This window comes from Patagioenas fasciata, chromosome 14 (genome assembly GCF_037038585.1).
Source record: "Patagioenas fasciata isolate bPatFas1 chromosome 14, bPatFas1.hap1, whole genome shotgun sequence".
Taxonomy (NCBI): Eukaryota; Metazoa; Chordata; class Aves; order Columbiformes; family Columbidae; genus Patagioenas; species Patagioenas fasciata.
The window spans coordinates 11055363-11068511 of record NC_092533.1 but is presented as its reverse complement, the minus strand read 5'-3'; the positions used below and the strand labels follow the sequence as shown (position 1 = coordinate 11068511).

At 43.5% G+C, this 13149-nt stretch overlaps 1 protein-coding gene across 6 annotated transcripts in view; it reads left to right on the top strand.

The window, feature by feature from the left end:
• The window catches only part of RAPGEF6 (Rap guanine nucleotide exchange factor 6), a 117672-nt gene continuing 104523 nt past the window's right edge, over positions 1–13149 (top strand). For 3 of the 6 annotated variants that reach the window (XM_065848888.2, XM_065848886.2, XM_065848887.2), the window contains exon 1: positions 4–805. In XM_065848888.2, coding sequence (XP_065704960.1) covers positions 737–805 — 69 coding nt within the window. In that variant the 5' untranslated portion in view covers positions 4–736. Of the gene's footprint in view, positions 806–13149 lie in introns of all 6 variants that reach the window. The other 3 variants (XM_065848891.2, XM_065848889.2, XM_065848885.2) reach the window with 2 other exon arrangements.

The window sequence follows — 13149 nt, the reverse complement described above, 5'->3', positions numbered from 1 at the left end:
TGGGTGAAGGGGGCAGTGGGCCAGGTCTGTGGTGGTGGGTGCCGACGGCCTGAGGGGAGGAAAAGGTCGAGCTCCGGGCGCAGGGCGAGGCGAGGAATCCTCCGGCGCCGCGCCGCGAAAATCCTTGCCCGCCCGCGTCGCTTTGTGCGAGGCTGGCGGGCGGAGCCGCTCTGCTTAGGGGCCGAGCGCGCGGAGAGTCCCGCTCCGGCCGGTAACTTCCCGCAGCCCGCGCACTTCTCCTGCCGGCGGGGCCGCGCCGCCGCCTGGGCCCGCACGATGGGGAGCGGCGGCGGCCGCCGGGGGAACGCGGCGGCGGGAGCCGGCGCCACCTGCCCCGCGCGCCGCTGCTGAGCCCGGCAGCCGGAGGCGCCCCGCTCGCCGCGGAGGAGCCGCCCGCCTGGTGAGCAGCCAGCCCGGCAGCGGGCACCGCGCCCGCCCCGGGGCCCACCCGCCCCGCGCCCCCGGTCCCCTCTCCCGCCTCGGCCTTTCTCCCCGCCCGGCGGCGGTGTGCGAGGCGGCGCGGCCTCCCCCGGCACGGGGCAACGTCTCGGGGCGCGTCCCCGCCCCGCCACGGGGCAGCGGCGAGAGGGGCCGCCCGGGCCGAGCTCCGAGCCGGCGGGTCCCGGGCGGCGGCCGCGGCTGATCGGTGCGTCCCGTGTGCCCGGCCCGCCCGGGGGCAGCGCCCCCCGGCAGCGATTTCCGAGGAGTCCCGGCCCGGGAGGAGCAGAGGAGTAGAATGAGCTCTCCAGTGGACCCCAAGGTGAAACAGGCTTTGCGGAAGAAACCAGCAGAGAGGACGCCGGAGGTAAGGGGTCTGCAGCGCCTTCCCCGATGGCTCTTTTTATTTTATCTTATTTTGTTTTATTTTTAAATTTTAGCTGTTCCCTTGCTTTGATCGGTGTTCCAGCAGGTTTCCTGCTCGGTGCGTGGTTCCTGCCCGTGTGCCGCACACACCGAGGCCAGCACTCACAAACTTGCGTGCGCAGTTTGGTTATTTATTTATTTCTGCTTTGCAAAGCTGGACCTTTCAAGCCCAGCACAGTTTTAAGCGTCCAGTAACACACTGGTTACGGACATAGGGTGCTTTAGGAACTACTTCAGGCAAGCTGTAGGGTGAAGAAGAAGAGCTAGATTACTGAAAAGTAAAACTGTGAATATTTCAGTGATGCAAAACTTCTGGGAAAAGTTAGCGAGCTGAAAGACTTTGCTTGCCTGTACGGTGATGCAGATTTAAGCAAAACCAAACTTAATTATGCTGCACAAACTTCATAAAGAGATGTTTTTCTGGTGAGTGGGAGTGTAGAAATGTGCGAGGTTGGTTAGCTACAATAGAACGTATTTTCCAATTAACTGCGTTCTCTGGCCCTTCCCCACAAGCTAGTCTGTAATCAGCCATGTATTTTGGGGAATGCTAATGTCACAGAGCATTAATTTAATAATGAAATGTATTAGATAGCATTTGCATTTCACTGAAAGGCTGATTGGAATTTGTTTGCTTACCGTAGCCTTTTTTATTTGTTTGTCTTGCTGTGATTTTTGATTTTTTTTTTTTTTAATTTTATTTATTTCTTTTTTAATGTGCTTAAGAATTAGTGGTATGAAATGATACGCTCTTGAGTTTGTCCCTTTGAGACCGGGAAACATCTGTTCTCCCTTGATACTTCACAGAGAGCAGAATGTCCTGCCTGGTCTTCCTTATAAGTTAATTATCAAAAGGCTACTCGGGCAAACTGCTGCAGAGGCTGCTCAGAGTATGTCCCTGCAGGACAGAGACCCCCAATTCCCTTTGGGTCAGTCTTTTAAGTGGGTGAAATACCAAATGTTTACTTGCCCTGGGACATCTGATACGTTCCTCCTTGTATCTCTGCTCCCTAAATTAATGATGAGGCAGTCTCTACAAAAGAGATGTCTCTCTGTTCTTTTCTTATTTTTGTCACTCCTCTCTTGCTTCAGACCTTCCTTTCTTTCTCTTCAGCTGTGGTCTTCAGTTAGGAAAATTCCTTTGCCGGTGTGGTTTGCAGTGTTGGGCAACTGGCTTCATCACACAAGTGTCATTCAGGAGCTCGCATACCGAGCTGGCTCGTCATGGCTTTGTCTGTGGGGCACAGGTAATCTGCCCCGGCCTGAAACATCTGCCCGCTGCTGCTTGCAATACCAGCATCTCACAGCTGCGTGTGGCTTTTTGTTCTTCAGGACTTTTTTTTTAAGATATCCCCAGTTCCCGCCCCCCCCCCACCGCAATTGTCATGGAATTCTTTATGGTTGTCACCTTATTTTGGCTAAAATTGCCTTAAAATGAGTATTTCACTTAACCATGTAACCTTAAACTGTCAGCTGTCATGGTGTCCAGCTGCGCTGGACCATGCTTGTGGATCTGACATTAGGGTTGTGTGCAGGTTTGAATTTGCCAAGATATCTCAATTGTGGGGAAAAAAAAATTAATCGCTAACTAATAGCACTCCTAAAATGATTTTCTAAAAAAATCTTAATTCCCTTGTTAATGTGACCCTTTTTGGCAGACATCTAGAGATACTGCGCAGTGAGACTACTCATGATTAAAGTTAAATGTGTACTTAAAACTTGGCAGGATTGGGTCCTCTGTTCCTGAGTGGATAATTACAGTCAAATCACTTTTGTTTTCTTGGGATACTTTTATTTATACACATTTAGAAACTAAGCTGGGTTCAAGAAGGGCAGTTCCCTGTTCTGATCGCAGGGTGTACCGGGGGTCCTCTTGCTGGATCTGTGCTACCTGTTGAGACACAAAGCCAAAATTCAAACCTCCCCTCCCTGGCCGTGCTCCGCCAGATTTCCCAAGCTCCGAGATGTGATGACAGATGGATATAGGGTGATAAGGGAACCAGAAGAAACAATTGCAATGTAATTATTATTATTATTTTTAATTGTGTTAAGCATCCTGACTTGTCAACTTTCTTCTGTAGGCAGCAAGACTCAGGTCAGGGAGGTTGAAACCTACTTGGTGCAGCCCTGGGGGTCAGACCCTGGTTTCGGGTGTCCCTGCGCAGGGTGGACGAGCTGGTGACTCCTGTCCCCAACTATCCAGTTGTGCACGGACAAAAAGTTCATCTTCATTGTTCCCCTCCTACTCTCCCAGCAAGGTATCATCAGCTCTTCCCACACGAAATCAGCTGCGTGGGGCCGCTCCTGTGCTTTGACTGCACTTTTATACAGGAAAACCCCCTTAGAATTCCCGAAACTGGGATTGGGATTTTAGGATGAGCTGAAGCTGCTCAACCACCTCAGTTTCCATCACTTCCAGTCCCTTTCTGCCCTCCTGATCCTGCAGTGGATCGGAGCAGTTTACCTGGGTATCGCTAATTACAGGGTTGGGGCTGCACTGATTAGTAGCATGGTCTGGTGCTTCATAACTATCATCTGTACAGCAGTGTCTGGAAAAATACAGATAAATAATCCACACATCAAATTTCGCTTATGAGTGGTACGATTATCCATACGATTTTGATTTTTAGGTCTTTCTCCTGACAGAATCTCTGAATTTGTAAGATCTAAGGAACTAAGCAGGGAGATATTAAAATATTTTCATAATTCACTTATTTTGGGGAATTATCTTGATGGCTCGCTCCAGTAAAAATTTGAATTCTTGATGCTACAAATATTTTTGTTTGGAAAATCTCTGTTAGGGCAAGTTTTCAGTGTTGTGGTAACATTCCAACGTTTGCTAATTGTTTAAGTGTATAAGTTATGCATATTAGACATGTACACACTTGATTTTTTTTTTGGTTGTTGCTGCTTAGATACTTCATGTGTTATAATCCTTAATTTATTTGGTGGGGGGAATTATTTTGATGAACTCTTAGAGACTGTAGCTAACATTTAATGATGTATACATTTTTCTATAATTGCTGTTCTGTTACTCCATTTAGAAACTTTCTTTGGTTACTACCCAAGTCTGGAAAATGTATTGAATTTCTTTTATCTTCTTCCTTACCTCTGCCCTGGTGCATCATAAGATTGTACAGAAATGTGATGCAAGCCCAGCTTTCTTGTGGAAAGACTTTCAAAATGTTTGTTTGTGGGCTCATTGTCACTCTGGGATGCGAGTCTTGCTTCTGTAGAATTTAGGACTCACTGGTCACATAGATTGAGTGTGACCATGTGCTGACACTGTGTAGGATTCTGTCTGTCTGTCTGCCTCAGATTCAGCCTGAAAGTGCAGAATTGGTGAGGGTTCTGCCAGATGTTCTTGTCAATACCAGGTTATCCCAACAAATCACCTCTTCGTGCACACTGTCTGGTCAGGTGGAGGAAACCTTGGCAGTAATTGGATACTTAATCACTTTTCTTATAAAGAAACCATACCTACATTTAAACTATAGGATTTCACACACTTGTTTAATATTTTAATATCTGCGTTTGTCTTCCAGGGTTATGCTGATGTCTGTGCGCTGTTAAACGTGGGAGTATTTATACATGCAGATGCTGCAGTTCTTGCAGGTTGGCAATATGGGATTTAGGTAGTTCTGTGCTTTAGCTTTGTCTTGCACATCATCCTATCTGCTTCTTGTGTCACAGGTGGGGACATTAAATTGGTAATTTGGGAATATTTTAATAGAAGGAAATTGTTCGTTCAAAACAGTAGGAGGGAAGGATGAATGTTGATGCCACTGCGAATGCACTCTCATTAAAGGTTTCATTTTTGAAGCCCAGAATTCATTATCGGATTGGTACGAAGGCTGGGATGTTGGTCTTTTTGGGGGTGGTTTAATGCCCGCCACAGATAAGGTCTCAGTGACTGACAGGGCAAAATAGCAAATTATTGTGCCCCTTTCTCTTTCTCTCTCATTTGTTTTTTCTCTCTCCCATGAGCATCCTTTCTTTCATTTTTAATGGATCCTTGTCCCAACATAGTCTCCTTTTAGTTTTTCATGACTTTGTTCTAGACAGTGTTTCCTTTACGTGGTTCAGAAATCTTTGCCTTTATTGGACTTCAAAGACTTAGAGTTTATTTTTATACTCTAAGCTCTGGTATTTTCCTGTCTTTGTACTATGTCTTGTTTCAGTAACTCTTGATTAATGTTAATTCGACTTCATTTGGCAATACTAACTCCTCCTTCTCTTCCTGTTCCCTTTTTATTAATACAGTGGGAAGAGAAAAAACTAATTTGCACAACTGTGTCATAACAGGGTCTGCTATTTGGAGTGTGTATGTGATGCTTCTTGATGGCTTTGTATATAGAGAAATAGATCTGCATGAATCTAAATCATGCACAAATAGTACATTGATGGGCATTATAAAATGGCTGTAATAAATAAAATAAATTATCATTGACAGTATAACAAAGGCACTGTTGTACTGTAGCACAGCTGAGCCGAAGAGGAGAACATCTGCTTCTTGTTTCCAGAAATAACTGGTATTTTGAAGTGGGTTTTTTCATCCTTTTAATAATTTTCTGTAAACTCAGTAGGTGAAATAGAGGATTAGCCTTTGTTGAAATCCATTGTTTTGTAGTTTGCAGTGAGCTTTTAGCAGTGTTAATGGAACAACGCTGTTGTTTTTGGAGAGCCATTTGACATAATCAGAATTGTAGAATCACTACAAGAATCTAGATGCTTGTCATTATCCTAAAGCTGAAAAGAAATTTTTATTAAATTAAGTTCTAGATGTTGGTTTGTATTTAATAAAAGTTCTTTACTGTTAGGGTGCGGGCCTCTAAAACCAGGAAAGAGAAATGATGGCAACCTGACTCCTGCCAGCATTTTCTACTAACTAACCTCTCTTGCATTTTCATTCCCATTGGTTTGTTAGTGATATGTTCTTTTATAGGTGATAGTTTCTTAGACTTTGTAGGGTGAGTAACAATTCTGGAGCTCCATTTGAAGAAGACCAGCAGTTACCTGGTGTAAAATACTCCACATTGTTCTGTAGCTTTGTGCTTTGGTGTCTGTGCCACAGGACCTCCCAAAACTGAACATCCAGCGTGAACCAACCGCTTTTATCCCTTACACTGCAGACTTGGCTTGGTCTTTGCACATAAGTGTGCTGGGAAGTGGGAAGAGACCTTTAAAGTCGATGTGTTGATTATCACTGGGTGATAACCGAAGTGGTTGTGAACACGCACTGACGTTCCTGCAGTTTACTGCTAATAAATTCCTGGCTGGGTTGTTGTGTGCCTTATGCAGATTGCCTTTCCGTACTCATGTGACAATTATTATTTACAGTTACAACAACATACCTTATGTTATAATTGCGAATACTTTAGAAGCAGTCTCATAAAGGTGACAGATGCAGTTGTGTTTTTTTCTGTATGACTGAAAAAACAAATACAGAAAAATCAATAGTTTTATTAGCAAAAATGCTCAGTGACTGCACTTTAGGGAGAGCCGTGAGTGCGTGCATCCAGGCCTGCGTGCTGCCTCCATGACACCATGTTCTATCAGCATCTTCCCAAGATTAGAAAAGACCTAAATTGTGATGTTTTCATAAGTATTAGATTAGTCTCTTTAAATAAAATGTGCTGTAAAGCTTTTTTCTTTTTATAGCCGTCTAGTAAAATTAAAGTTCATAACAGTAGTACCTGAGGAATGGATATCATATTGGTGGCTGACAGCTCTCAAGTTTGTTACTAAGAGTCTTATTCACAAGCAGAATATAGTTTCTTTGTTAATGAAGCAAGTCCTGAAATTCTTTATTACTTTAATGAAGCAGCAGTAAACCTCTTCCCCTCCTGCACTTCTGTGCCACATAGGGAGGTAAAACAAAGACACTTTTCTTTAATTTCCAAAATTGCTAATTAAACTGACGTATTTAAGCGCCTGATAAAGACAGTGTTGACAATCACGGCGGGCTGTCCGCCAGGCCTCGGTGCTTTGGGAGAGCTGCAGCTCTTCAGCTGCCAGCCTGCTGAGTTAGGAAGTTTGTAGGGCTTCTGTTTCCTCATTTTGTCTTGTCAGAATGCTTTGGGTGGGTAGTTGTCTCTTACTTTTCTATTTCTCGGTGCAGTGTAGTATCTTGAGTCTTCAATTAATTTTCCTGTGAGAAAAAAAGCCAAAGCGCTGCCTCACTGATATGCTTCTTGATGATTCCTTTTCATAAACTTTGTGTTTGCACCTTGTTTTCTGAGATGGTCAAGAATGATGTTCTTCAATAGACACATCTCAATCTTTTATTAAAACAAAATGAAAATAGAGACCAATGGATGCATGTTTGCTGGTAGTCGATCAGTCTTACTCAGCATCCCTGGGTTCAGTGTGGGTAGAATGAGGGGTCCCCATCCCCGAGACTGGGCAACACCAAATCCCTCTTCTGGATAATTAAAATTAGCCTCCTTCTGCATTATTAACCTGTTGCTGATTGTAGGATTGACTTTGAATTCACAAAGTGTTACGTAAGACCAGCGATATTTGGTTATTTTACTGCAGTTGTTTTCAATGCTGTGTGGATGCACTTGTACAGTCACTTTGCTGTGTCTTGGCCAGAAGTACTCAACAACCTGGCATATGTTTTAGTATTCAAGTAATTCAGATTATCGCTAGTTGGAACCGTAAGTGTAACACACTTTCTGAAGTTGAAATCAGTCCTAAATTAGTTGCACTTAAAACATAAAATCCATCTGTTGTTTCAAACGAACCAAAATACAGTATTGGAGCATTTACTAGTGTTTAACCAAATGTTAATATATGTAAATATTCAGCTATAAGAGCTTCAATGTCTGTCTTAGGAGGGGTTTTTTGTTTGTGTTTGACCAGTTTTTTTGAGCTTGTTTTTGTTGTGCTTTCAGCAGCAAAACTGAATGTGTTGCTCATGTTAGTCTTTTGATTATTTATGTCTCAGAGACACAAATAACGTTATGTTGAGCCTTGGACAAGGTACCCTGTTCACAGAAGGCTTCTGGTTTGGCTGTTGTGCAGCTGTTGTCGGTCTGGAATACCTGCAAGGAAACTTTGCGAGTGGTTCACAGAAATAAATACTTTTTCCCAGCTTTCTCAACAGTTAAGGCCTGTTGAGTTCACTTAAATATAGATTCATGGTTCCAACCAAATAAATCAGCTTTCAGGGCACTGTTTTACTGAGTTTACTCAAGTGTCATTGACAAATGGATTTTTAAAATTAAATTTAGAGTAACAAAGTTCCCTTGTTCAAAAACATAATATTAAACAAGTAGAGAAAATATAATAAATGTTGCTGGGCAGGTGAGATTTTTGTTTTTAGCATCTATGTCCATATGAACCCCTGTTGTGGGTAGGGACATTGAAGACTGTCCTGGAAAGGAAGATTTGGGCAGGAGTGAAAGGAATAGAAAAACTCAGATGGAAATGGGAAAACGTAACTCTTAAGGTTTTCTGAATTAGGTGTATGAATTATTCTGAAAAAAGTCAAACCCACAGAAAAACCTCTCCATAACCATGGGTGTACTAAAGAGAAAATCACATTACAGCGGGCTAATAACTCTGTGGACAAGAGCTGGTGTATTGGCTTTTTTTCCAGGAAGTCCAGTGTTTGTGCTCAGTGAGTCACCCAGGTCCACATGAGGAGCTGAAAAGCTGTTCCCCATCCATGTTTGTCTATGGGATGCAGCTTCCAATTCTGATTCATTAAAGTGAAGCGGTGAGTAGGATTGTGGTTCTGTCACAGGATAGAAGTGAATGGATATCTTTGAGCATTGTCTTGGCCTTTTGAAACATGTAGTACTAGTCCAGCTTACCTGGAGAAAAGAGCCTACTTAGGTCTAACTGAGATAGAGCTACAAGTCTGAGCCTTGGGAGCTTGAGGAATGTTGTGTGCTGGCTGACCCTGTGGCTTCAGGCACTTCTTGTGTCTAGAAGTTGGTGAACTGTTGAATCTGAACATCCTAACCCAGTGTAATGAACAGACCGTATCTCTTTTGTGTGTAGTTACACAAAAAAGTCAGATTATTGCCTAATCTTACTTGCTCCTGCTTGTTGGGGTTCATTTAAAGGAAGTAGGGCCACAACAAAAAGCAGTAACAAAGCATTTTACCTTTGTAATTGTGTGTCAGCATTGTTTACTTTCTATGACTGTGTATGGGTGTCTACCGCACACCTTACATGTATGATTTTTAGGTATCTTTTCTGAAAGGTATATATGAAATAAGGAAAAAGACGGCCATGGTTCGCGTGTGCCGCTGGTTCTGCTGCGGAGCTGGCTGGATTGGGGGGTGCTGGCGAGACCTCTGCACCCAGACCTGGGGGAAACGTCCCTGGTTGGTGATGGCAGCCGGTGATGGCCTCACTCACCTTCCCTCTGGAAGAGCAGTCCTCAGCATAAGTGCTCTTGAGTATTTTGTGTCATGCTTTAATGTCCGGTATGTGTAGGAACAGCTTTCTCTGAAACCCATTACCAGGTGTGGTTTGATCATTTTTGTTTCTTTTTTTTTTTTTCTTTAAGCTTCGTATTCTGTTATAATCCCAATACAGAGGGATACTGCTGGTTGTTGGTTAAAGGAATCTGGTGTGGGTGTAGGTCAGAATATTTAACCAAACATGTCCAGAATACCTGAAGTTCTTAGCCTTCCTGTGAAATATTCTTGGTGCACAAAGTTTTCCCTATGTCTCTTGCCCTTCATTCTTCTTTCCTTCACCCCAGTTCAGAAGGTGCAGCCAGCAGGTTTGGTGTTGCAGCCTGATCCCTGAGAAGGGCTGGTTGTATTTGGAGAAGGATTTTGTTGCGGTGCTGCTGCCCATGGTCACAGCATGCAAACGGCTCTCACCGCTTCAACCTTTCAGTCTGTCCCCCAGGAATCATATTGTGGAATCATCCGACACCAGGTTGGAAGGGACCACAGGGATCATCTGGTCCAACATTTCTTGGCAAAAGCCCAATCTGGACAAGCCAGCCCAGCACCTTGTCCAGCTGCATCTTAGAAGTGTCCAGTGTTGGGGAATCCACCATTTCTCTGGGGAGATAAGAATAATCAACCATTGGAATAATCAGGAGAAATTTCCCTCTTGTGTCTGATTGAAATCTCCCCAGGAGTAACTTGTACCCATTGTCCCTCGGCTTTTCTGCGAACTCCTTGTAAAAGGGGGTCTCCATCTTCTTTGTAGCCACCCTTTAAATACTGGAACATGGTGATGAGCTCCCATACCATGGTTCACCTTGGCAGGCGGGTTTCTGCTGGTCAGAGGGAGACTTGTTCTCTTGGCATGGTCTTTCTGGTGGCTTCTGCTCCAACTTGGGCCGTGTCAGCACTGTCACGTATCTGCCTTCGGATGCCTCGGTGTGCAGCCTCTTTTTCTGTAGCAGCAAGCTTTTGGGATGGCCTGAAAGGCATGTACATAATTCTGATTATTTTTATTGTTCTTTTGTTTGTTTGTTTTGTTCCAAGAAACTGACTTTAGAAGATGCACTCAGTGGTTCTAGGTTTTTCTGGCCTGACAACATAGTTGTCAACAAGGCTTTTGTATCTGGGAGTTTATTGCAAAACAGAAACTCACTGTTTTTACTGCATGGTTGTCAGAGCACGCTGGAAGCTTACACGGATAGTATTTATGGATCTTTTTCAAGCTGTTGGGCAGAGTAACTGTAACTAAAGAATAGAGATCACAGCAGCTTGCTTTGTGATAATCTTCGCAGTAAATGCAGGGTTTAGGGCTCAACAGATGTGATTTTGCAGACTAGGTCATATGGTTATTATTGATCAAATACTTCAAGGCCTGGTTCTCTAAGCTGTGATGATAGGGTGGCGGTAAATTTAGCTTGTAGGAGGTTGAAAGATGGCTCCCATTTAGTGCCGGTTACTGTCAGGGAAGGCCTGGATGCTGCACAACAGCTGCGGGGATGGGTTGTTCTGCGCGGTCCTGAGCGAGTGCTGCTGCGTCTCCTGGCGTGAACTCTAGCCTGCGAAGGTCACACTGGTGACCATGCAGTCCGGTACCTGAACTTTCCAGTAACAAGCTCTGTTTGGTTCTTTTCAGAAGGTAATAAACCTTCTGCTTCATATGAACCTTAAACCTTATTAAAGGAGAAAATTGAGAGTGGATCAGGGTGGCTGTTTCCCAGTGATCTTCCAGGGAGCGTGTGAGGTGTTGGTGCTCTAAGATTTACTTCTCCTGTCCTTGCTTCCGGTTACTGTGCCTAAAAAACTGGTTTTTCATTTTAATGGCAACTGTGACAGCTCTGAGAGTGAAACCAGAAATGATGATGGAGTCTTGGAATTCTTTATTGGAGCTTACTTCCTATAGTATATACCTTTGTCCATGCAGTGGGGTCGTGCACTTAGTTTCATCTGCTTAGCAATAATGTAACTAGAAGTTGTCACTGATTAATTAAAATCTAATTCTAAAATTCTAAAAAAAAAAAATTTTCTATTGTATTATGTGAATTTAAATAGTGAATTCCAGAGACTTCTTAGGTAGTAAGGATGTGTTTTACAAAACTGTTAATCTGAGCTAAAAGACAAGCCCAGTGCCTTGTTACTGACCTTGCAATAAGAACTCCCTGGAGATACTAGAATAGTGAAGAAGGGCGAGAAAAGGGTGTGGAAGGAGGTGGGAGAGAACTGCAAGTACACTGGGCATTCAGAAAAGCTGCCAAATGGAAGAAAAATACATTTCTTTTCTGCTTTTGTTCTCCGGAACTGCCAAGGGTGGAGGGCAAGGAGTCAAGATGTGTAGGTGTTAAATTCCTTGCAGAAAGAGTATTAAAGCCCCAAAATACCATACTACATGAAAGTAATCATAAAAAAATAATGATAATTTTGGAAAGAAAACACCTTTGAGTAGTATAGCAAGACTTACTTTGTGTAAGTTTGCAGAGGAGTTTTCCTGTAATATTTGGCAAAACCAATTCTTGCATCACTTTGGGTAAGGAGAACCTGGGTATCAGTTGGTAGTGCAGATAAGAATAAGAAAATAATACTCAACAAACTTGCATCTATGCTGTTGGAGGAGAAATTGGGGTGAAAGTGCTCGGATGTTGCCCACTCGTGCCCGGGCACAGCTTTTGAGGAGGGGGGAAGGAAGCCGAATCTTTTAAACAGTTGTTGGAGCATCCCTGATGTGCTGCTGGTGTTTGCCCCGTGACTCTGCTCATCCTCCATCACAGGAGTGGAAAGCGCTGGTGATCTGCAGGTGGAAACGGGTCTCTTGGCATTAAAAGGTGGCTTTGTGGTGGCCTTGTCAATGGCGAAGAAGCTGCATGTTTCTGAGGACCATTCATTCTGGATAAACTTCCAGTTTGCAAAGTTTCTCTCACCTCCTCCAAGCATGTTCAAAACTACTTTTCATTAGGAAGTGTATGGGAGAACAGATCTGTAAAGGATGTTCGGAGCACTGATGGCCTTTCTTGTAAGAGGTCTGCTGTTGCCACAGAGTAGTTGGACTTACACTGGTATTGCCAGACAAGCTATTTCTAAAACTAGGAGGTCTTCTTGTTCCAGTGACCTCAGGCTTAAAATCTAGAGGGTTTTCCTTTGTTTGATGGAACTGTGATACACCCTTCTTCCTCTTTTGATGATTGCAATACAGTATTTTGGAAATACCCTTAGTTCAGGGAAGCACACACAAATTATTTAGCATTCTGCATCTGGTTTTGCTGCGTTCCTTAGCTCTGCTAATTATCGGTTATCTTTTAGCATGTTAAGAGAGTCTAGCAAATTCTTGCTGAATAGAACAAAAATAACTGCCTCAAGGGATTTTATCTTTGTAATCTTTTTGTGTCTGATTAAAGCATTGACATTTAAGCCATCCGTCCTCCATAGACAGATTAAAAATGAGCCTCAAATGTTGGTCCTTTTGCTCTGGAGGGAAAGAATTCCTGTGGTGGCATGTTGCAGGCACGTATGGTTTGACCTTTTGGCCAAATATGAATTCTTACATAGAGAGAGTTTCAGAACTGTTGTAAAGTTTTTCACCTTGACAATTTGCACTTGAAAGAGGTGGAGAGTGAGGTCTGCCTTTGTAAACCATATAGCGTATTTAGCATTAAAAGGTGACAGGGTCACTTCTACTGTTGAACCTCGATTCTGGGAGGTTTTTATGCTCTTGTCACAAAGGGCTTGCCAGTAGCAACTAGACATCGTGGGTTATCTAGGGAGGATGTTCTACTTAAAGCTGATTTATTTACCCTGTGTTGTCATGGTTTGTGTAATATTATCCAGCCTGCAGTGGGCTGTGTTGGTTTGGCTAAGTAGAAGTGGGCTTTCCAAC